Source organism: Archocentrus centrarchus, chromosome 20 (assembly GCF_007364275.1).
Source record: "Archocentrus centrarchus isolate MPI-CPG fArcCen1 chromosome 20, fArcCen1, whole genome shotgun sequence".
In the NCBI taxonomy this organism is placed as follows: domain Eukaryota; kingdom Metazoa; phylum Chordata; class Actinopteri; order Cichliformes; family Cichlidae; genus Archocentrus; species Archocentrus centrarchus.
Genome location: NC_044365.1, coordinates 21,353,081 through 21,377,982, shown reverse-complemented (window position 1 = coordinate 21,377,982; position 24,902 = coordinate 21,353,081). Strand labels below are relative to the sequence as shown.

General features: G+C 40.1%; 1 protein-coding gene across 1 annotated transcript in view; it reads left to right on the top strand.

Moving 5' to 3' along the window:
- Positions 1–24,901, top strand: part of tmx3b (thioredoxin related transmembrane protein 3b) — a 31,632-nt gene extending 6,731 nt beyond the window's left edge. The window contains 7 exon segments of the mRNA XM_030756918.1: positions 3,700–3,798; positions 7,917–7,974; positions 8,178–8,231; positions 12,379–12,435; positions 16,246–16,375; positions 17,862–17,930; positions 22,786–24,901. Of these exon segments, the coding sequence (XP_030612778.1) occupies positions 3,700–3,798; positions 7,917–7,974; positions 8,178–8,231; positions 12,379–12,435; positions 16,246–16,375; positions 17,862–17,930; positions 22,786–23,046 (728 nt within the window). The 3' untranslated portion in view covers positions 23,047–24,901.
- Position 24,902: the final 1 nt, after the last annotated feature.

Here is a 24,902-nt window from a genome sequence, read left to right as displayed (position 1 = left end):
GAGGCCGACAGCTGCCAGGATATGCAAACGACTTTGATCACCCCCCCCCCCCCCCCCCCCCCCCAAACTATTTGTTTTCATATGTATTTTCCAAATATGCAGATTCAAAGTACTTATTAGAAATTCTCTGCAGACTTGCTGTTCTTGCTGTGCATTCCTGTTTTTAAAGAATGGGTCCCACTGAGCACAGCCACACTGTCCAAATACAAGCTCTCGCTTTGTGTAAAACGATATTTGACATGTTATTGTTTAGCTTTGATTGCTTTTGTGCACATCACAAATAGCGGCATCCCTTTTGAAGAGCACTGTTAAGATATAGTGGAACACAGAAGCTCATACATATTTAATTACCCAAATCCTCTGTTTCATACAGCTATACAGGTCTGCTCTGTTATTGCGCTTCAAGAGCCAGTTGGTTTTGATCATTGTGTGGCTGCACTGAAAGCTACCGGGCAACCTGTAAGAAAGCATAAAAATATAATTAGGATATATGTCAGTGTGCACACTGTGCCATTCGTAACCGCTTAAGTTGCCAACAGTCTTCAGACACGTTTTGGGTCTTTGAGTCTTCCTAATGCTCAGAGCGCCACATAAGGCTTCCCGTTAATCTGATTCTGTGGTTAATGGTCTGGCCTTTCCACTGCTTGTATGGAAACATTCATAATGCTGCCAGCTGTGAGGCAGAATGTGTTTGCATATGTTTACTGGGATCATGTAAATGACAGGCTGATTAACAGGTTGTGAATGTGATGACAGGACAGCTCACACTTAAACAGGTGATAACACAATGTTGACATTTTGGTACAGTGCACACAGTTGGCCTTTGTTTCACTGGTTATTAGAATGTGCATTGATGGCAAGGTCGATGTGAATGACATTGATGGAAAGCCTAATAACTGGCTGTTGTTTGTGGTTTTTTTTTTTTTTTTTTTTTAACAATTTTTTTTTTCATTTGGACAGAAAGGAGGTGGGTGAAGGTTTGGGGGGTCTAAAGTGCAATAAAAGTAAAAATGCTACACATTCAAATATGGCCACCAGCAGGCCATTACATTTTCTACTAGTTTTATTCATCGAAAATTTATCCCATAATGTTCCCCTCGCTTAAGGAATCTGTTAGCAACCAAAGGACATCCATACTCAAATAAATTTAGGGATTTTACTATTATGTCCTTATTTTTCTAATTAAACACGTAGATGCTATAAAAGTCTGAAAATTCAAAGCCAACAGAAGTGCATTAAACCTGCATTCTTTTTAAGGGCCACCAGGGGGCGATAGCTGTGGCCGCAAAAGGACTTAGGCTCCTACAGAAGGCTATGGGGAAACGGCTCTCTGACTTGACCTCCTTAAAACATTTCCTGCTGAGTTTATGGGCGTAGGCACATATTTTGGGTCATATTGAATAAAAAAATTAGGTCTATTTTCTAAATCCTGGATGTTTCATTAAGGAGAATTATCCGGAGCATGCGGTTTCACAATCAGACCCAACCCTGACCTCACATCTGATTTCAAAACTCCAACAGGAAAAATGCTTGTTTTAAGGCTTCAGAAGAAATAAGCAGTAGTAAATTTATTTAAAGCAAGTAAATGTCAGTAAGTACTAAGTCTACTTACTATATGCCTACATGTCCACTTTTCTATAGCTTTGCACTATATGTAACATTTATACTTCTGCTGCATTTGTCACCAACAGTGACTTCTTCTCCACTACTTAAGTTACATAATATAGCTTGGTTTGTTCTAGTAAAGGAAAACTTTTCTTATTTCCCAGGGCTTGAGCAGCCAACTAATAATGGCAGCTTTTTTTTTCATCCAGTACCTGATTCCATAACTCAGCAACAGGCATATTAAGATGTAAAGCATTTTTGTAGTATTCACATTTTCTGTTTGGCAGTCTAGCCAAAGCGTCTTCATTGTTAAACGTAAATTATTCTTCTTTATAGCAAAGAAGAGAGCCATACTGTCTCATTATTATACTGAGCTTTGTGTCACATTTCAAGACTTCAAGACTCCTGCATCTTACCCCGTTGGAGTCATCTTTGATAGCAGCTTCCTCCTCTCTCTGTGTGTGTCCCCCCCCCCCCCCCCCCCGTGCTTCTGTTTCTACACTTTTTGCATTGTCTTGGAGGTCTTCTGTGCCATTAACCTTCATCCTCGAAATGTGTCAGAGCTGCCTCCTCCCTCTGCTCCAAACTCTGACACTAGATCATCCTCACTCCACCCACTGTCTGTTTATATTCCCCCTCATGCCCCTCATCTTTCTCTCTCGCCTCCCACTGTGTGAACTCTGGGCTGACAGGCTCCTGTAGGGCAGTATGGAGATTGTGAGGCTGGCACCTGGGAAGAGAGCAGCTCTTAATTTGTTTCAAGGTGAAGCAGGTTCAGTCGGTTTAGAGGTTGATCAGGCTGTACAATCTCAGTATGAGGCCTCCAGCTTTCTTTCGCTTCTGGGGAGAAGTTGGGAAGCTGCATGCTGTCTACAAAGCCAGAACATCTGTGGAAAGAACTCTCTGGAATGTCTACCCTATCGGCTGACTCAGCAGTCTTAACAGCGAGGCTCTGCTGCCGTTGCACAGTAGCAGCACTGAGAAATAGATTCTAACACTACTGTAAGTGGCGACCTTGAGGCTTTAAAAGTGTGTTCCAGGTTTTAGCTTGTCATGTTCAGTATTATGTTTCCAGCTCATTTGGGGCCCCGCAGCATGAGAATCATGTTAAAAGTCATCATTGTTCTTGTAATTACTGTGTTGGTAGCGAAAGGTCACGATAACTTATTAACGTGTCATAATAAGGTCCCGGCTACATTTGACATCAATTATGAGCGTCCTGTAGCCTCTCAGCTGGAGAAAACAGTGTTGTTCAAGTAGCTTCGTTACACCCTATTTATACCCTCCAGGGAGAGACTCTGCTTCCTGTTTGCACGTTGCCTCCAGATGTTAGAGTAGCAGCAACATGTGGTTCACATTCAGGAAGTAATTTTTTATTTTGCTGTCTTTGTTTTGTTTATTTATTTACTCGCTTGATAGGATTTTTTTTTTCTTCTCCTGTTGCATCTGTTGAATTATACATTTGCTCCAGATGTGTTAAAAATAAATGTCTGGCTGGATAATAATTTGCAAACCAAATGTGATATATATTTGTTTTCCATAAGCATACCAGTTGTGAAAATAAGGTCAGGTTAGCCAGCATTCTGGGAAAAAAAGGGCATCAGTTGTGAATTAAAATTCAAGTATTTTTCCTTTAATGCTCTTCACAGCCATCTATTTGATAAATAGTAATTAATCTGCAAATGTGACTGTGGACAATCAAGTCTAAACAAAATGTTATTTGATTTATGACTTGACCATCTGTTACTTTTTACTGTTTACATCTCCATCGATTCCCAATCTGTTCGCTCTGAGTCATAGATCATTGTGCTGCCTCAGATCCAGAATACTCTGCCTGACTGTTTAAGCCAGAGGCAGCTGGCTGTCAGAGCTGTTTCTGGTCATTGTTTATCTGACCCGTGTCTATGACTGCTCAGGTTCTGTCTCGCTCTTTGTTCCCGAGAATGTATACAGGTCGCAAACACTGATCTTCTTACATTCCAGGCATCAATACACTCTTCTGCTTTTTCTTTTTTATTATAGACAGTCTGTGGGCTGAATGTTGATTAGCTCTGTGCTTCTGTTTCTGAAAGGTTTTGCCTCTCTATGTTGCAGAGTATGAGGACGGTAGCTTATCATCGTGGGTGAACAAGGAGCGCTTCCAAGGATACCTTCAAATTGATGGCTTTACATTGTATGAGCTGGGAGACACAGGTAGAGTGTGCACTTGTTCATGATAAAACATCTTTACTACCAAATTGCATTTTCCTTTATGGGTTGTGTTTTACTTTCCTTGTTAGGTTTTATTTCCAGTACTGAACAAAAGTCTCGAGCTAAACATCATTTCTTTATACTTTGGTAAGAAAATGAGAAGTGGGTGCAGTGATTTATTGAAACATGCGCAAACATACATGGAAATGCAGAATATAAAATAAGGCAAAACAGAGTTTGTTCAATTCTAATGAGCTTGAAAGTCTCCTCTTTTTCTTCGATACAGCCTGAACTCTCTGAGGCAGCTTTCTTCTAATTCTCCAGGCTTCTTGAAGGACATTTGAAAGATCTTCTTTGGATGTTGGCTGCTTTTTGTTCCATTCTCTGTCAAGAAGATCCCACACATACCTTCAATAATTTGAACATTATTGCAAATCTGATGGTACTTTTCAGTGTTTATGATTTGACAAGATCCCCAACACCACTGGTTGAAATTAAGCTCCAAACTATGACAGAGCCTCCACCATGTTTTATAGATGACTGTAGATACTCACTGTTCATAACTCCATAAAACCCGTTGCTGCTGATTTTCAGTTCATTTCTTATACATTTTGGGATACCTCAAGCTTTTCTTCCTGTTTCCCTTAAGAATGGCTTCTCGACAGCCACCCTTCCACTGAGACTATTTCTGATGAGGGTTCAGTGAACAGTGGATGGAGCAACTGAAAAGGCGGATGCAACTTTCAAGTCTTTGCTGGATTTTTCCCTGTTTCTTAAAGGCATGACTTTCACATAGTGTTCATCTGCTGTAGATATTATTTTTAGGTCTGCCACTTCTTCCTTTATCCTCCTCTTGTCCAGTTTCCTCCGATTTTTTTTTAAGGACACCTCACACCATTCTGAGACATGCAAGGTTTTCAGCTAATAGCTCTTTGAGAAGCGCCTTGTTGGTGCAAGAATACTATTTTATCTCTTTCAAACTGAAAGGAGTGAAAAAGCAGCAAGTGTCCAAAGAGAAACTTTGAAATTCCTTCAGAAAGCCTGGAGAACTATTGCACAAGACCACTTTAAAATATTACAAAAGTCTGGCTCCTTGGAAGAAAAATGCTCAGAAATGATAGGCGTCTCAAGAGTTTTGCACAGTACTGTATTCTTCTTCTTCATAATGTATGGAATCATAACTTCCTGGTTCTGTTTTCAGTATTTTTTGGTTAGTAGATGAATTCTTGTGTGAAATTTCACAGTGGCATAGAAGAATGAACAGAAACTCAAAATATTGAGTTTCCTTATATAGAAAACAAGAAAAGCGGCAAATTATCACTTTTGAAAAGCCAGAACTGAGACATCTTTTTTTTGTCTTTGCTTCTAATTTATTATCAGAATAGAGACAAATCCATTTTCTGCAGAATGACTAATTTTAAATGGCTGTATTTTTTTAAGTGTGAGCATAAGATATGGAACTTTTAATGTAGGTTTTTTTATGTGTCCTTTTTAATCTTTATGATTATGGAACCAAATTACAGGTTGAATACCAGCTTATATCATTTGAACTGCATCAGCACTTTACTCATAGCTTTACTCAGCCTGCCTGCCTCATTTTATTGCATTGTAAAACCCCCTAATATTTTAGCATCTCTAAACATGTCCACCATATGACAACTTTATAATTAAGAATCAAACATTACAGAGCTGCTGATGTCAAAAGTTCCAGTAAAAATATTCAGTTTGTATTAGGGCTGTGATAGTAAAGAGTATCCCTCCAGATATAGCTCATGTTCTGCTTGTTTAAACGTACATACACTTCGCCCCTAAAAGGAAATTTAAGCTCGAGAGTGAAATACAAACGGCCTCTTAAACAGCAGTAAATTGATGGTGTGTGCAGAGAAAGCTGTGCTTTCTAATATTAGATACAGTGTTTTCCTCCTTTATGCTGATGTTGCTGAGATCAGTGACGCTCAACAGTTGAATGTTGCTTACATTTGTTACTGTGCTCAGTTTTAGTTTCTGGCCTGTCACTATAGCAGACTTGCCTTTTTAGTCTGAACAGTGCTGCATATACCGTGGTCTCCATAGCATCTTAATTGGATAAACACTGTGACTGATTAAAGGCTATATTGTTAAGTTTGATGTGTATCTGTAAATTTGCCAGCCGTGTCTTTGAAGCCTTTTCAACCAAGTATCAGATTTCATGCTCTTGGGCTCAGTGGAGCTGGAGGAGTGACATTTTATGCTGTAAAATCCCAGCTCCAGCACATCATAAGTCACACTGACACAGAACTTGATACCCACGACTAAATCCCAGTGTGACCAAATCACGGAAAAAGTTTGAAACCGTAATTTATGGGCTAAGATTTAGAGGACACGAGGCTTAAACTGGTAGCAAACTGAAAGCGACAACAGTTTGGATTTCTTTGTGTTGTACAGAAACATTGAAGGTTATTCTTTGGGGACAGAGAATAAATAGTAAGCTAGCTCTTTAATAGTGCAGCTACTTTGCAAATGTTTTAATTCAAGCTGTAAGAATCCAAATTGCTTCACACATTATTGGATTTAGACAGTGAGCTAATGAATGAACAATATCTGCAGGTGAAGTAAATGTGTTGTGTTAAATGGACTTGTTCCATCTGTGATGTCAGAGGGTAGCAGGCTGAGAAACCAGTGATGATCTCCCCACAAGATTTTGCAGAGATGCTCGAAAACAAAGTGGTTGAATTCATAACAAAAGAGCAAACACAGTGAAAATGATGTTCGATAGCTGTGCAGCTTGTATACAAGTTTAAACTAATGAGTTTATTGATATTAGACGAGTTTAAAACATTCTGGATCAATTATGAGTGGCCAACAACAGGGCTTTTTGAGTTGCCAGGTTGTGAAAAATCCCCTCTGACACAGAATTAATAGAATTTTTTGGCTCGTTAATTAACCCCGTAGACCCTTTCAATAATCTAATGGCATCTGAACCTTTGGGAAAGAACTGCAAAGCCTCTGAACCAAAAGTCAGTGTATTAACTATTTCCCTTTTAAATCTGCAGACTTGATATTTATGTTGAGAATCTCTCATTAATTACTTGAATGCACTCATATTTCTAATTGCACTTACTACCTTGTTGTCACCTTCAAAGAAAGCAAGAAGCCTGTGATGCTTATCAGCATTTTTAACTTAATTAATACCACACAAAGAGGATTAAAAAAACCCCACAAAGATTTCAATGCAGCTGTGCTTGAGAGTGAATTATACCTAACTAGTGACTAAAAATGTAGCAAAAGTAATACTTGCATGACGGTGCTTATTTTTCTTTTAAACCTTAAATTGCAACTTATGTTGCAAGAGTTCGATTAGTCTAAATAATCCTTGAATAATTTAGCAGAATCAGTCTGCTCTTCCTGGAAATACACTAATGAATGATGTTGCTGTGCTCATGCTCAAACACTGCACAGACTTAATTATATGCATTTCCACAGGTAGTATTCCCATGAAGAATAAAAACACCAGCTGAACCATAAATTAACACGTTTTTTTCCCCCCTTTGATTTTCCATTTTCCTCAACAGTTATAGAAATCTACAGTCGGCATCATTTAGAGATATGTGTCTTTGGGGTATAATCGCACTGAATATACCATGCATGTTAAATGTTATTCCTTCTGCTAATGCAGGGCTGTCCACTGTCTTTATATAACCTCAATCTTGGCAACTAATCAAAATCAGTGACCAGCAGGGGGCAGGCTGGCACTCTCACCTAAGCAGCAAGAGATTTGGAGCATCAAACCATACAAGCCCGAGTTACAGACCTTTTAAAGTTGTGTAACATTTCTTTTCTTTTTTTTCTTTTTTTTTTTAAGTAGACCTATTTGTTATGTCGTGGGTTTGGGTTTTGAATGGCACTGAAATAGCTCATCTACCAGAAAGTGACCGCTTGTTTCCTGTTCAACCAAGCAGAAAGCTTAAGTTACCTTAATGTTTGAGTGATAAATGAGCAAAGTGCTCGCTCTGTCCCTTCTTTTCTTTTTTGCCCTATTGAGAGGTGATATATCTCCTCTGGAACTTCTTACCTGCCTGCCATTGTCTTTTCACCGTCTTTTTTGTGTGCCTGTGATTTGTAATCCTTGTCTGCCATCTCAGGCAAACTGGTGGCAATTGCAGTCATCGATGAGAAGGACCCCACAGAGGAGAGTGGCAGGTACAAAAGAACGCTGAAATTAAAAAGCGCAGCTCTTATAAATCACTCCCACTCTTACCACAATAATTGAGCTTAAGTGCATGGCTTTCAAATAAAGATAAGACCATTATTGTTTGCATCTGCCCACAAATTGCATCCAACAGCTAAAAAAAGGTTGGACTCCAACTCATGTGGTATTTCGCTCTCTTCTAATTTGCTTTTAGATTAAAGACCTTGATGCAGAGGGTGGCAAAGGAATACAGGGAACATTTTAACAGGTAAGGCACGGATAAATGATGAGGTCAAAGATGGAGATCCAATTTATACATTTATTCTAGGATGGTGTGCTCACTGGGGAACGCTGCCTGTCTACTCACAAGCAAGTTATACCTTTGTCAGGGCACGTCTGTTTTTGTTGAGGTTCAATAGGAAGGTAATTATGCAAAATGTCAGCTTCCAAATATAGGTGTTCTTTTCAGCTGTCAGTCAGAAACTCAACTCGGCTTGTATTAATGCATAATTTTCTGTTTTCTGTGGCTCCAATTGTGCAATAACAACTGGAGATTGGGGTATTTATATTACGCACTGTTCTGCTCGACCTGTTCTTTCTAGAGGAGCCAGCGCAACAAGGCAAATAAAAGGATTTAAAAAAACCACACTTGAATGCATAATTTTACAGTGCTGCTATTGTTATTTTTGCTCAAGTGCAGTGTAGTCAGCAGGTCATCCTTCACCTGCAGCACCCAGGTAGAAGCAACCGTGGCCAGAGGTAAAATGAGCTCAAAGGTCGCCGTTCCGTTATGTGACCCTCATTTCTGATCACCATCAGCAGGGTGTCAGGCACCAGGTGGATTACCGCAATAGCTCAGTAAAAAGAATTAATCACATTTGCATAATGATGCGGTGCTTAAGTTCCTTGCTGTGTCCTGTCATTGACAGCATTGCTTCATCAGATACATCTCTGCTTTTGAATGAAGAGGTGTGTCTCACACGGTAATGATAAAAGTGTTTCTCACTCTGCAGGCATGCCCATTAAGACTGATTGAATTACACAGATCCCTATCATCTGTTATACTACTGCCTGCCACAGTACCCAGTGCTGTCTTTTGAAGACTTCAGAGTTTGAGATCCCTACTGAGATCAGAGCTGCCTGCAGTGTTCAGACACACCTAAACGGTACTTGTAATTACAAGCTGCCGAGTGTTGCCCCTGGTAGTGGGTGGAGCCAGCATACAGAGTCAACAGAGCATAGGAGGTGACTGACATTTGAATGAGTTGATGCTGTTTGTTGCAGCATTCTGCAGTATTAGCTCACTTTCGGTTTGTAGCATTTGTGGGAATGTATGTGTGGGGGCGGGGATTGTGCCTACATGTGTGGAAATTGCACTTGTGGTGAAGTCTAGTTTTGTCACTTGATGGGTGTGTAGGCTGAGTTGTCACTCTGCACCAGTTATTGTATATGCCTTTTATATTTTACAGCACATATGACAGGATGACAAGCAATGTCACAAAGATTTGCCTCAATTGGAGATTTTTTATCCATGATTTCTATCTAAAAATGGCTTTGGACTCTCTGGGTTCCTTTTTTAAAAGGAAACATTTGTAACATTTTTAGGAAACCCTGCAGTTAAAAATAATGTGAAAATAACCAGCTCTGCAGTGCCACTCAACACTGTGGACTTTTTTTTATAGTAATTGTTTTTAGCTCATTGTTTTAGTTTCATGGCCCATGACTTTGCTGATCTTAGTCACTCTCCCTGCTCTGATCCTGCTCTTTTTCAATGCTCTCATAAACCTACTGTGACATGGTGGGAGTTATTTACTTGAAGACACAGTGCAGATTTTAGCTGCAGAAGAACCAGATGTTTTTCTGCCACTACAAAGAAAGTAAATATTGATTTTGAATTCATGGGGGTGTGTGTATGTGTGTGTGTGTGTGTGTGTGTACAGAAACACATTCAGATCAGGACTTGCTTTGTGTTTGATTGACTAGTTTGTGTGAATAGACAACTGTTTGCTGATGTTTACCATATAAAGTTAATGCAGTTGTTAAGAATATCCTATATGTATTCTGTTATGAATATTAAAACTATTATTAAAACAAGGAGACTCCTACCTCCTAAACCTTTCTCTGAACTGGGAATGTAATGACAAACAGGCTAAGAAGGAACATATTTACTGCAGCAATCTTACTAGCTTAGATATTGGTCTTTTTTATGGTATAATCACATAAAAAAGTTTATTAAAGGCGAACCTGTTATGCTCATTTGCAGCCCATATTTTTATTTTGGAACTCTGTTATTGTAGCTTTGTGTAGCTACTTTCAGCTGCTCCCTTATTTGCAGGGGTCGCTACAGCGGGTAGCTCTGCACGTTTGATTTTTCCTTCCTATCGCAACCTCCAAGGGATCTGTGTCTCCTTTCAGGATCAAATGGAATATTTTGCTTGTTAGGCAAATGTGTAAACCACTACACTGAACTGAGCATGATTTCAATTAAGCTGTTTTGCGATTAAAACTCCGATGACCCATCGTATCTCAGCGATGATGGTAATTAGGACAGGACCCCCAGGAGTCTAGATGCTGGTCGTGGTGAAGATGAAGATTTGGATGGAGCTCTGAGTGAGGGTTAGATGGAGATGGGGGATGAGGTGGGTTGCTGTCTGAATGCGGGCAAAGAAGATGATTGGACTACAGCAATGATGGCAGCACTGAGTTTGGCAGCAATGGGGAAGTGGAAGTGATTTAAAGAATAAACTATCAGCCAAACACCCCGGGAAGCAGGGGGAATGAGTGATTACAGATCTTCCCTCTTGAACTAACACATAAGCTTCATGTGAGACAGTTTAAAATAATCCTTGTTGACGTTGCACTGGGTGTTGGCACAGCCCTTCAGTTCATCTGCTCTCAGCAACAAGCTGTTTGAGCCCCGTTCCCCTTCCCTTAAGCCAGCTGTGTTCTGATTGGCTGCTCTAATAAGCTGAAATGTTTGAACAGCAGGTGGGTGGGGCTTCTGCCCTGATTTGCATTACATCCAGAATGAATTTGCAGGTGATTTTTAATACTGACTGCTTGTCCCATCTTTTAATTTATTGCCCACAGAAACGTTTTGTTTTTAAAGTATTTCTAAGAACTGGAAGCCTTGAGAAGACGGGTCACAAGATTATTTTATGATTACTCATGTCTATTATAAAACACCCTTTGTGATTTGGCTCTGAGTATAATGATGTTCAGAATGATGAGTTTAGATACCGAGGTGAAAAATATGACCACTTTAGAAAACACTCTCAATGAGAACTGCAAAAAAAATTACAAAGTCAATACATATCTAGCCAGCATTAAAAAAAAAAAAAGAAGAAAAAGCTTATTAGAAAATTTGGCCACAAAGTGAATATTTTTTTCAAAACCCAAACAGTTTGGACACATTGTTACCTTCAGTTTGTTCTGCTCTCACACAGATGAGGTTCTCAGAATGTTACTCACCCTTTTTGGCTAGCCTGCTCAATGGTTCTTCCAGGCGACAAGTGTTATTGGAAAGATATACATACATGGTGAACAGACCTGTAAATGTTTAATTTTATTGGGTCTGCAAAGTACTAATAATAACAAAGTAAAATTGGAATGGAATTTAATTTCCACATCACATTTTCTGTGCCTCAGTTTCATATCTCCATGGCTGCTCTGTCAGTCTTTGAGATCTGGAGAGTTTCCAACAGTGCCTGATCCATATCTTATAGTACTGACGTTACAAGCGGACTTTTTGATTAGCTTTATTCCCAGTCAGGCCCACTATTGTCAGCGAGATTATCACTAACCCAGACTGAGTTTTATATTGCATCCAGTGGCTTTATTATACAGTTCAGTTTCTTCATAATCATGTCAAGCACACGCAGTATTGTTTAGCACCCAGGGGACCAATGCCCTAGATGTTGCTGTGATACAGAATGAATATAATACCTATCTAGAGGCCTCCATAATAAGTCATTCAGAGAAAGTTCCTAGCTTCCCTGGACTTGTGCAACCCCCTTTCCTAGTCTGCCCACAATACACTCTGCTCAGACATAGCGCAGCACAATGAGATACAAATTGAATTCCTCCTCCTACCTTATCGTTTAGATAAATCACCTGAATCTTTTCTGTGGCAGAAAAGATGAGGAGAAACAGGAGACTGCATAGAATGGAGCTTTGGGGTTTTCTTTTTTTTCTCCTCTGGTAGAAAAGCTGTTCTCCATTTTTCCATAACAAGAACATGTAATTCCATTCAGTGAGGTTTCATATTTGTGTACTGTTGTGCATTGAAGTTTGTGTCACAGTTTGTGCTAGTGTCATGCAGTCCACTGAGACAGGAGAAAGAGTTCATTTCACTCAGCTTTTTTTGGATACAATGTTTCGCTTTCTCATGCAACTGATTTCTCTTGCATCTCCAGAGACTTCCAGTTTGGCCACATGGACGGGAACGACTACATTAACAGCCTCATTATGGGGTAAGTGTCTCACATCCAGCCTCCCTCTCTCTTCTCGTGTTATCCTCCTCTTTCCCAGCCTCATGTTACCTTCTGTCAGCTACTTATCCAGGTCAGCACTGACTTGTAATGCCAGCCTCTGCCATTAAAGATGCTCTCTTGTGGAGAAGTCAATTACACAGACAGACTGTCATTTCTTTTTTAGTGCTCTTGGAAACTTTAAACCCCCCTCCACGGACATCCGCCATACACACAGGAAAAGCACAAAGAGCCACAAACTCATGCAAAACTGGTTGTGAAAGGGCAGCCTAGTGAGAGGAATATATGAGGAGTTTAGGGCTATGCATGGATTAAATCCACTGTGGTCATGTGTTTTACTAGCTTGCCAAAGAGCAGTGCTAATGATGCAGTTAGACCCTGCTGCAGCAGCTTTGTGCCCAGGCTGAGGCTGACTGTTAGGGTGTCATGCTTGGAGAGGCCTTGAAACTGACATCCCATGCTTTTAATTAGACAGAGCCCCACTATGACCGGCATGGCTGTCGCAGTTGGCGTGTCTGTTTTGTGTCTTGTATCTAATTATACATCTCTGTATAATTTTGTTTGAGAATCTGCATGCGTTAAAAATCTGCTGCAGAGGATGTTATTTTAATTTGAGCATGTTATTGTTTGTATGAGCGAGATTATAGCAGACACAGTTTCCTAAGTCCTGTGTAATTTAGTCAGTGTGTCAGTGAGTACAGTCGAAGTTGTGTTTGAAATATGGCTGCATTGAACCAGCAGGCTTCTGGTACACAGCTGAAATTAGGCAGTGTTTATATTTAAGGATAAAAGAGGTGATTAGCCTTCCTAATTTTGTATGAGTACATACAATATGTATTTCTCTGGGTTTTAGGGGACTGAATTTAGCTGCTGTAGCGCAGGATTAATTGCCCTCCTTTGAGGAATGAAATCCTGGCCTGTCAATGTCCACTAATCCTTTCCCTTAGGAGGGCCATGGAAATAAATCTGATGGCTTTTTATCCCTCTTTCTGTCATCACAGCGATTACTGTGTTCTGGCAGCAGTCTGTCTGGTGTAAGGCTGCTTCTGCTTTCACCAGAGGCACATAATCACACAAGAATACACACATACCAGATGAGAAACTCAAAGTCTGAGGTCGTCTTTGTTTCTGTTTAAATGTAGGATTATCTCTAACCCCTTATATGGGATGCATTGCGGACTGTGAAAACACCCAAAAATGATGTGACCTGACTGAAAACTGGGCATGTTGAGGGGAGACTTGTAATCAGAATGGGAATGATGATTATGAAGGACAGTTGGATCTCCGGCTGAATGACCTCCTGATGTCAACAGACGTAATTTTCCGATAAATTTAAATTGATATTTATCCAGGTTTTATGTTCCCATGCATCCTAAATGTATTTTCTGGACATACTGCGATAATAATTATCACAGTTTACAGTAGGGATTTTTAATTAAACCCTCTTATAATAATTAAAGCTCAGAAAATGCTTCTGGTAACAAAGTGAAAGGGAAACTTTGGGGAAAATAAACTGATGAACTGTTGCTAATGAGTCTCATAAGCAAATAAAATAACCATAACAAAAAGCCCCAAAATGGGTAAACTGCACATAATTTGGAATCGAAAATGTAGATTTAAAATCCAGTTTTCAGTTGTATTTTCAGATTTTTAATTATTAACCATATTTTTTAAAATAAATCTCAACATAAATATAAATCATCAGTGTATTAAAGCCAATTAACCCATCACAAATGAATTGATAGTATATGTCTATAATATATGTGATAATGTACAAATATCAAAGAAGACAGTATAAGAAATGTAGAAAAGGATGCATTTTGGCTAATTTAGAAATTGCATAATCACATGGTGTCCAGCAGAGCAGCTTCAACTCTTTCAGCAGTGTTTGCAGCACATGTAAGAGAGTAAATGCCAAACAGGCATTTGTGAAGTGTTTGGTGATAGTTTGTGAAATTCATTGCTGAATTTTTAATAAACAGTGACCCTTGGTAAAATTTCTTAAGTAGTTACTGGAGGTTGATGGCATTTGCTGTGTAACCGGCTGCTAAAGCTCCAATCACGCAGGCGTGGAGACTGGCCCGGTGACCCCTGGAAACTGCAGGTCTCTAGGGAAAAATGTGTATTCCCTGACCCGTTGGTGAATGGTTACTGGTGGTTGCTAGCAGTTACAAAGAGGTGCTGAAAACCTCCTCGCGATTGCTGTGGTAACTAGCAGATTGCAGTTGCATGTAGTTTGCATGGAAGATGTTGACTTGCCTGCAAACACTCACTCACCACGAGAAGTATCGAAACTGTGAAAGTAGTAGTAAAGTAAAAGTTGCACTTTGACTTTGAAGACAAGCGGTCTCCTTTTCCGGTTTGCACCACACTTTTTAGTTAGTAGCTAGCTAGTGTTTGCAGGCAGGTCTGCATCTTCATGCCTGGTTGTTATTAGCAAGTTCTTCAATTTTTCTTCTAAAATGTTTCCCTGTAAATGGCCCCAGGTGCTTCGCCACCACCTTCTGGTAGTGGTAGACTGTCAAATTTTATCAGGCGCTGATAAAAAAAAAAACAAGGGCAAATTTGTATTTTAAAGATAGATCTTGTAGGATTACACCGAAAAGAACAACAAAAAACTATTAGCCCTATTTGTATAGAAACCATTTTTTGCAGTAGAAAGGAAATGTGTGCAAATAGTATAATATATGACCCTTAATTATGGTGGCAAACCCCCAGTAGTCCCACTAACAGAGGCACATAGGCTAATCCATATTTATTTTAAATGGGTGCCATCTGTTGGAGTAGGCTGGATGTCAGATGGATATACCCATTCATAATGTGTGTGTGTGTGTGTGTGTGTGTGTGTGTGTGTGTGTGTGTGTGTGTGTGTGTGTGTGTGTGTGTGTGCGTGCGAGAGAGAGAGAGATTGCAGAACTCAGCTGGACAGAGTAGTGAGGCACTGATGACTTTACCGCACGGGCGTGTATGTTTGCACTCCTGATCTCAGCTGGGTGGTGGATTGGGACAGTGATGGATATGCATGCGTGTGTGTGCAATTTGTTGCTGGGTTGAGTAACACCGCAGGGATGTGAGATGGCAGCGCCGTGATGAACTGTTCGTGCGCCTGTGTGTGTGCGTGCATGTGTGTATCTAAGCACTAGGATACCTTATCTAAGCCAGGCTTTGGTGTTGTGCGAGACGTGTGGAAGAGGGATTGGTTGTTTGTATGACCTTATTCCTTATCTCGCTGAGTTTTGTAATTCCTCTGCTGATTTGTTGAGTGGGCTCGGCACTGTACTGCATGTGTGTGTGTGTGTGTGTGTGTGTGTGTGTGTTACTTTTCCTGTGTTTTCTGCTAATACAAAGCCTGTAAGATCATCTGACTAGTTTGTATATGTTCTGTATGTGTCTAGCATGGATACAGAGCTGCTTTCCTCTGGACTCCCTGTGAGTCACTTGTCAGTTTTAGTTTGTAAAGGTCTCTTTAACTGTGACCGGCACAGACCCATAAAACCCCGAGTTGCACACTGTTTGCATAAAAGATGGAAGAAATGCCACTCTGAAGTAGGCCAGTCTGCATCGGCTTTTTCCTTGGGAAAGAAAAATCTTCTCTTTGAAAGAAAACCCATGGGAAAAGTTGGGTTGCTCTTAGTACAAAGGGTTTGTTTATCTCACTATTGTATTCTCTGTGTTGCAATTTGTTCTTTAAGAAACTGCAATTTGTTCCCATCTAATGATATACTTTGATGTTGGCGGTCCGAGGTTCGGGGGTTAAGAAGATTAAAAGCTGTGTTTCCTGTTTTTCCTCAGCGAGGTGACAGTGCCCTCCGTTATCATCCTCAACACATCCAATGAGCAGTACTTCCTGCCCAGTGAGCCGATCGAAACCATGGAGCAGCTGGTCCAATTCATCAGCAGTGTTTTGAATGGTTCTGCGCAGGTCCAGATCTTTCTCTCTCCTCGCCCTCGCCTCCCTTTCCTAGCTTCTGTTTATGCATTCAGCCTGGTGTAGCCTTTTCTCCCCTTCCCCTTATGTTGTACAATTGTAATCACACCAGAAGTCTTCATTAATCAAGCATGTTGCCTTGCATTTTAAATCCCCCTTAGAAAATATTTTTTTACCAGATGAGGTATTTTTACAATCTCCTTTTGCATGTTTAGATTTCACATTGCATTCTCTTTTGAATAGATTATCTACAATAATTCTGTCTTCTAAGCCAAACACTGAGATTACTACATGACTTTGTATTGTAGTGTGCACACTAATCTGGAAAATAAATGTTATCGTTCTCTCTGCGCTACACTAAAGTCACCAGATGTATGAAACCATAAGCCAAACACCCAAAGGTCCTCTCCTTTTTTTTTTCCGAGAAAGGTCTGGGCTATTTTTTGCTTGGCCATACAAACCACCTCCCACCAAATAAACAGCAACAGAAACCTCCATGTTTTTGCAGTCCAGTTTTAGCCAAGCCCCGGACAATTTCAGCCTCTACACGTCAGGCTGGTAATGTCAGCCGTGTGGTTTCTCAGGGCTGGTTTGTCCTTCGTGTAGAAATACATCAAATAAAGATTTTGCAAGAAAAAAAATTTTAAAAAATGTTACCATGAATTTCAAGGCTTTTTTTGGGGGGTGTAGAGAGCTGTTTTGCTGTAAGCATGATCAAGTTTTGTGAATCTTTAATGCTTTTTCAATGGCAGTATAAAAATGTTTTTTTTTTGTAGAATTCACCCTCTGTGACAGTTACTGTTGCAGTCTGTCACATCTCTCTACCAGGTTTTCATGGAATAATTCATTTTTTTTTAACTCACTGCTGCCAGATTTAAGCCCTCGTTCTTTTCAATTAGGAAGAAACAACTACAGCAACTTCCTCCTATATTCTTTTTTGCAAGAGTGTCTGATAACTTGTGTAGTCCTCGTGCAGTTTTAAGCTTTGCCTGTTCAACAGCTGCTTTCACAAAGATTGCTTTATGCCCCACATTCAGCTCATTTCCAGAAGTCCTGTTTAGATGGAGCTCACTAATTGGCCATCCTGATGAATTAGCATCAGGACAGATCACTCATTGGCTGCCCTGGTGCTTTTGCCAATAAATGAGCTCAGATGGAGCAGAACTGCTGCACTGTGAGCAAACTAGAGTCAGGCACATTAGATAATTTTGTGCAAGGAAGCGGTTAATTAAACATTATTTAAAATGCCTGAAATGTACAAAGCACATGACTGGAGGAGTGAGACCTGGATTTTTCAGTCTATGTACTGCATGAGAACTTTTCATTGATTTATTGATTGTTTTGTGCAATGCTTCCAGGTAACTGCATCAAATTGTTGTTGCCAAGCTGAAGAGCTCATGAAACCCTGCGCATGTCTTATAAAATTGGGATAGACTACATATAGTAGCTTATCTGTCTCCATTAAACTGTCTTCCTGCAGGCATATGGAGGTGATGGCATCATTCAGAGGATCAAACGTATTGCCTTTGATGCCAAGTCCACCATTATGGTAAGTTAGTAAGAGTGACAGTCAGAGAATATTGCCTAAGCAGGATGTAGCCGAAGTTCAAAGTGCTCTTAGTGTTGAAATGCAAAACATCATGTCAGATTTCCACCAGCAGGCAATAAATATTCTCAAGAGAGTGAAAAATAAGTCAGTCTGCAGGATACTGGCATCAGCTGTCCCTAAGGACTGCAAAAAAAACAGTATGACCAATATTCATTTATGCCTTTTTTTTTTTTTTGTGCACTGTGCTTCAACAATAAAGCTCCAAAAATACACAGTCGGCTTAGTTTTGAATGGCTGAATAATGGTCTGAGTTTTCACATCACATATAATACTTATTCTTGTTCAAACGAGAATATTGCAGATGATTATTTAATCTTACTTTCAAGCTACTATTTGTGGTCATTTTACCATGGCAACATGCCACTCAAATGACACGCTCCTGTTTAAGCCCTCCTGAAAAGGATGGCGGTCCTCACCTCTACAGTTAAAGCACATCATTATGGCGCAACTGGATATGTTATGGTCACTGTAATGGAATAATGTGCTTGCTATGTTTTCACAATGTGCTTCACCTTGGCTGTGTTTGCCAAATTAGGGTTAATACTGTGTGTGCAACACGCTCTGCAACAATGTCAAACAAATGCCCTGGCGCATTACACTTTTCCTCTTTGAGAAAAGCAACATTTAGAGGACAAGATTGGACGTTCAGCTGAGATTATGCAGTACAGGCAGTAAACAGTCCGTGGGGAGAGAGGAAAAAAGCAGCAGAGCAGATGGAGGTGTAGTGGTGAGGGAGGAGAGGGTCAGGCGGCTGAACTTTACTTCTCCTCCTACTTTTACTCTAAGTAGCCGGTTCTTCTGGGAGAACTAGTGTTTATTTTACCAAGGGTGTGATAGGAATGTAAATACAGCTGTGAATAATACCTCTCAACAGGCACGGTTGAACTTTAACCACGAGTAAAACTCAGTTCTGCCCATAACGGTGTCCTTAAAGTGACGTGGAGCATGTCTAAATGAGAATTACACCTTTTACTGTTAAAGTGAAGTAGAAAGAGGGGCTTTTAACAAGATTTTTATTGAGCATTTCATTCTTCATGTGTCAGATCAGGGTTGACTCGTGGGTTATTAAATGAAATCGGTGAAAATAATAGGTAAAAGTTTCAGGGCAAAAACAATATTACATTTCTTTGAGCTATGTAAAATAATACTTCGCACAATCGTTATTTGGCTCCTTCTAATGGCTGCATTAAAGTAAAAATCATGCATCAAGGGCCTGACTTACACCTGTAAGAGAAATGAAATGTGACTCTCTTGTGCTTTCCTAAATTTAGCAAGTTGGAAGCATTACCATGACTAGTTTTGCTTACAGTGACATGATATGATATAAAGGAGATAGGCAACAGCCATCACCTTGCCCCTAGAGAGCCTATTTAAATTCATGTCTGACAGGAGCATGAAGAAGCAAGCGCATTAAGCCCAATGAGTCATAGCCAGCTGTGTTAGCATAGCATACCCATCCTTTCCCTCATCCAGCATCACAGAGCACCGGCAATTACCATTCCTCTTCCAGTGGCAGTGACTGGAGGGTGCGCGAGTGTTTCTCTTCTTCTCAGCTCAGTGGCTGGCAGGAGTTGTGACCAAATACGCCTTTTTAGATGCATTCTCTCTGATGCAGCTTGCTATATTTAAGAAAAAATAATCACTAATTTGACATCCAGATTATTTAAAAGAAGGAATTGTGTTTCAATCGTTCAGTGCATGGTTGTGCCCCACTTAAAATAAGGTGTTGAATTTCACTGGAGTGGTTAAGAGATATTCAAAATAAATTGTATCAAAGTGGAACATGTAGATGTGAAATGAGAGGTGCCTTAATTATTACCAGAGAGCAACTTGTTGGCTCCGTGTGTTTACTTTGATTTTCTCTAAGTGATCCTCAAGGATAAATTTCTTAAGGGATTAAAAAAATAATTCTGTCACTAAAGCTTGTTTAATTTAAAATGAAAAGGTTGTAATTAAGAGGAAAAGCACAGTCTTGACAAATGTAACATCCACGGAGGTTTATGTCACAGTCTTCCAGCAGCTATTTGTTCATTTCCGTTTCGTCTTCTGTCTCATAAGCGAGATTAGTCAGCTTGTGACCTGCAGTTGCCCATAGCATCACGCTCTGTGTAGGTCTGCAGAGATTTACATTCATATTCATAGAAGCATAATTTCAGCTTTAGTGTGCTCACACACACTAAAGCCAAGGGAGGTGGGAGGTGAGCCCATAATAAGCAGGGCTATGTGCGTATGCAGACAGTATCTTCAGAAAGACTCGTGCATAAAGGTGGGTCTGTGTTTGAAGTTTGATTTTTCTTTCTTCGTCTCAGTTCAGTCTGCAAAATGAGAAAGTAGACGAGATGCAAAGGAGTGTAGATTAAAGGCCAAACGCTCTCCAATACGAACATTTAGTGTAAAACAAAACAAACGGCACAGTAAGACAATACAAATAGTTTAGCACAATACAGTCACGCAACAAACGACGAGACAAAAATGCAATTAATATTAAAATGTTAAATCGTACGTGTGTTCCTGGAAATGATTTGTGACCAGCTTTCTAAATGTGCACGCGTAAGCATAATGGCGTAATGCAAATGAATGAATACATGAATACATTACAGATGTAGCGTCATCACAAAAAAACATAAAAGCCTCACTCTGATTTTTTTGGGGAGAAAAAAAAAAAATGCAGCTCTGATTTGAATTTACTTTACCACAGCAGCTAATGGCAGGCTCTTTGCTACTGAAAACACTGCTGAGAGCGATGTGGTGCTTTTATAGAACAGCTCCACTGTGCTACCAGTGTGTTAGTCTTATTGTGTGAATTTCAGAAACCGCAGCACTGACTCATCATGCGACCTCTGGACAAAACTGAGCTTTAGGTTCCTATTTATCATATTTCCTTCCCTTTAGTCTCTGATAATGTGTCCACATGTCAAACTGCATGTGGCAGCTTCATTATAATTTGCCCGGAGCCCCTAAACTATCACTCCTGCTAGATGTTAGCTGTGGAAGACAGACAATCGGATTGATTTAGCATTTTGCCAAATATTGATTTAGCCTGACATTTATAACTCATGTTAGCAGCTTGTTTTGTCCTAAGCAGTCCTTAGAGAGCGACTTGGATACTTGGGTATCTCTTTTATAGACGCTCTGTTTCCATTTGCTAGTATCTGGTTATTTTTGTGAATGACCTCAGATTACTATGTACATCAGCATTAATTTTTATCTAGTCCCCATTTTCTTGTGCATGTTATTTATGGATGTAGCTGAGAAGGTAGTTGGATTTTTAAAGACAGAGTTCAAAACGTGGATGTAGCAACTCCTGTTTTGAAGCCTCAGGGTGAGGGTTTCCACCATCACCATACTGGTTGGATGTGATGAGGAAGTGTCTGGTCTGACTGAAACAGCACGCTCATTACCTGATGACTTGTTAAGTGGCAAGTTGCTATTTAATGAGCGTGTGGATTTCAATCATAGCATGACCAAAATTTACAAAATGGATTTAATTTTTTATTCAGTATAACCCCAACTCTGGGTGATTGTAAACACTTTCCTGCTGAGTTCATAGATTCAGAGGTTAAGATAGAAAGCTGTTTTCCCATAGACTTTTATAGGGCCAGGAGTCTTTTTGCCACCACAGCTATCGCCGTCTGGTGGCCTTCAGGTAGAATGCAGGTTCCACATTATTTTAATTTTTCCGCCCTGGAAGCTCTCCCTGTTTTTTTTTTTTTGTGCTGTCTTTGTACATCATTCGTTGATTTTTAGACTGCAGCGTTCACTCTTTGAGTTTGCATTCTGTCCATCACAGCTTTTTTTTTTTTTTTAAACGCAAACATGATGAGCCAAAGCGTTGTTTATTTTATTCTAAATAGTGGTTTAATTTGCCACGTGAATTTCATAATATATTAAAGAACACCTGAAAATAGTGATTGAGAGTATATAAACTTAATTGGAAAATCAAATGAGAAGCAGTTGTCACTTTCTCATGGACAATTCAGTGAGACTTGCCGCTAAAGGAGTCGCCCCCTCCTGGCTGTTAAACAAAATGCAAGGTTAAGGTACTCGATATGGACAAAAGTACTGGGCCACACCTCTTAATCTTTTAATCCAGGTGCTTTCAGTCCCATTTCCACAGGTGTGTAAAAAAATCAAGCACCTAGCCATGCAGTCCCTCTACACACATTTGTGAAAGAACAGGTTATTATAGAGAGCTCACTGAATTCAAGGGTGGTGCTGTAATAGGATGCCGGTGTTGCAGAAAGTTATTTTGTGAAATTTCTTCCCTCCTAGATATTCCACGATCAACTGTAAGTTAAGTGGAAGTGTTTAGGAACCACGGCAGCTCGGCCATGAAATGTCAGACCGGGTAAAGTTGCTGAGTTCTGAGGCGCACAGTCTGTGAAATTTGTGTTCCAAACCTCCTCTGGCATTAACATCATCCCCAAAACTGTACGCCAGAAGCTTCATTGCCATGGGTTTCTGTGGCTGAGCAGATCCTGTAGGTGTTATGTGTAGGTGACCCAGTCCTTTTGTCTGTACAGTGTATTTGGCTTTGCTTTTTCATACCCAGGGGCTACATCAATCTTTTATATGCAGTCTGTGGTGTTTAAAGTGGTGGTTGGAGTGAAGGTTGCTGAAAGACAAAACTAAGCTCATATATTTTTCTCTTTTGTCTTTTCTCACCACATTATTTCAATGCTTTCCTCAACCTATTTGTGTCTTTTACAAATTTTTCTCCCTATCCCCCTCACCCCCTCGTGCTTCCCCTTCTTTGTTTCCCTTTCATCTTTTGCCGTCGTCTTTTCTACATCAGTCGGTGTTTCGCAGCTCTCCACTGCTGGGCTGCTTCCTGTTTGGCCTACCGCTGGGCGTAATTAGCCTGATGTGCTATGGCATCTGCACAGCTGAGTCGGATGATGGTTCGGATGACATCGACGCGCTCAAGAGAGAGGGCCTGACTGACGAAGAGGAGGAAGAGGAGGAGGAGCGGCAACGTGCTGCGGAGCTGGAGGGCCCAGAAGAAGAAGATGAGGATGTTGGAGAGAAGGCTCCTGAAGAGAAGAAAACCGATTAACACAGGGGCACCTGCCGGATAGAGGATGATAGGCTTAGTCAAATGCAGTGACATGAAACTCAAAGACATATCAATGTGTTACTGTTGTGCTTTGTTTTTCATCTCACTTCCCCTCAATGCCCCCCTAGCACAGACTATTCTTCCACCTTTGAGTTCTCTGTCAACGTGTAAGGTCGGCTACTTGGCGAAGCCACAGAATTATGTTGAAAATAAACAGCCTTTTTAATGATGGAGTGTAAACACTGTTCACAAGAATAAGGGATGGCTTTGAACCAAACATAACCACCTTATTTATTATGATTCAACCAAACAAACAGTGGTTAGTTCCATGTGATGTGACACTCTGATTTCATAGGTCAATGTCTTGATACCACTTCAATGTCCTTATTTTTTATTTTTTTTTTGTCATATTCCACACTATTTTTAATTTTGCTTCTAATTTTCTGTGTTATCTTACAGTAGTAGAAACTGATTAATCTTGCCTTTAAATTTGCCCCCAACCCAATATATAGGCTCGTGTATAGTTATTGATGTATGTAAACTGAAAAGGAAGTGCCCAACAAGGAAAAATCTGCCATTGATCTTTATTTTTATTTTTTTCACTCTGTTATTGCCTGAAAATATTTCTTCTTACAGGGTTACAAAGTGCCCAGACGGTCATGCATTTCAGCACATTTCTCTGTCAGCCATCTGGTGTCCACTTAGGAAAGACGATCAAAAAGAGGTGGAACGGTAATCGGCATCAGTCGCTGTGATACCAACATATGGCAGATGGACGTTTTTAACCCATTTCCACTCAACATGACCAACCTACTAAAAATTCCTCATACAGATGGGGTGTACCTGTCTAGCAAAAGCCATAACATGCATCAGTACCTCCCGTGGCTCTTAACAAGTCATATTCCTCAGATAGACGAGTTCTGTCTGTTTCCATATTTCAATCTGTCCTCCATCACTGGTTTCTATATTGAATTCAATTGACATTTTGAAGTTTACATCCCAGTGCTGTGAGAGGTAAACAGAGCACATAGAACATTAGGACTGTGTTTCTGCTCCCCTCCTTTCTTTTTTTTTTTGTTTGTTGGTCTCAAGGCTCCTGTGTACTCTGTCCCTGTGACTAAAGTGTATGTAATAGAGATCAAGTAGGGGGTATGAATTCCTCCTTAATTCACTGGGCCAGTCTATTTCATTAAAAAGACCAAGTGTTCCTAAAATCTGCTGCACTCAGTGTAATAACATTTTTATGAAAATTCTACAGTACAGTGCACCTTATTGGATTTAGGGTCCGGTGAGGCAGAGACTTCAAAGCATCTGAAAACACAACTTGAATATCTGTAAAATAGTTTCTTAGTCTCAGCTGGCACGAGGAAACACCTGGCGTCACATTTTCCAATAAAGACTAATTTCCTTCAATATTGGATATTTTACGAAATGCACTCAAAGTCCTTTCTTGCCAAGAGTTAGAGGAGGAGGTTGATGCTGCTCTCTTGTGTCTACGCCAGCAGTTAGTTTACAGTATAAAGAGTGCTCGCCCGGCCCGGTCCAAAATGCTGCCTGAGAGCTCTCTTAAAAGTCGGTAAATGGCAGAGTCGACAGTAATTTCACAACTCTGTTGTAGCTCTGTAACTTGTTCAACTGAGGTACTGCAACATAAGCACACCTGTTTATTATTTTTTTTTCTTGTTATTATCTGTGTTATTACTGTGAAGCTGCACTAAAGGAACCATGCCCTCGCCTTGCCTTCTGGTCTATAGTTGCCTACCACTATCTGCCAAACTTCCTGTTAGGGTTTGAAATGAGTTTGTCACATTTTATTACAGGTTTGAAAGATTGAAATAAAGATGGTCCTCCTTTTT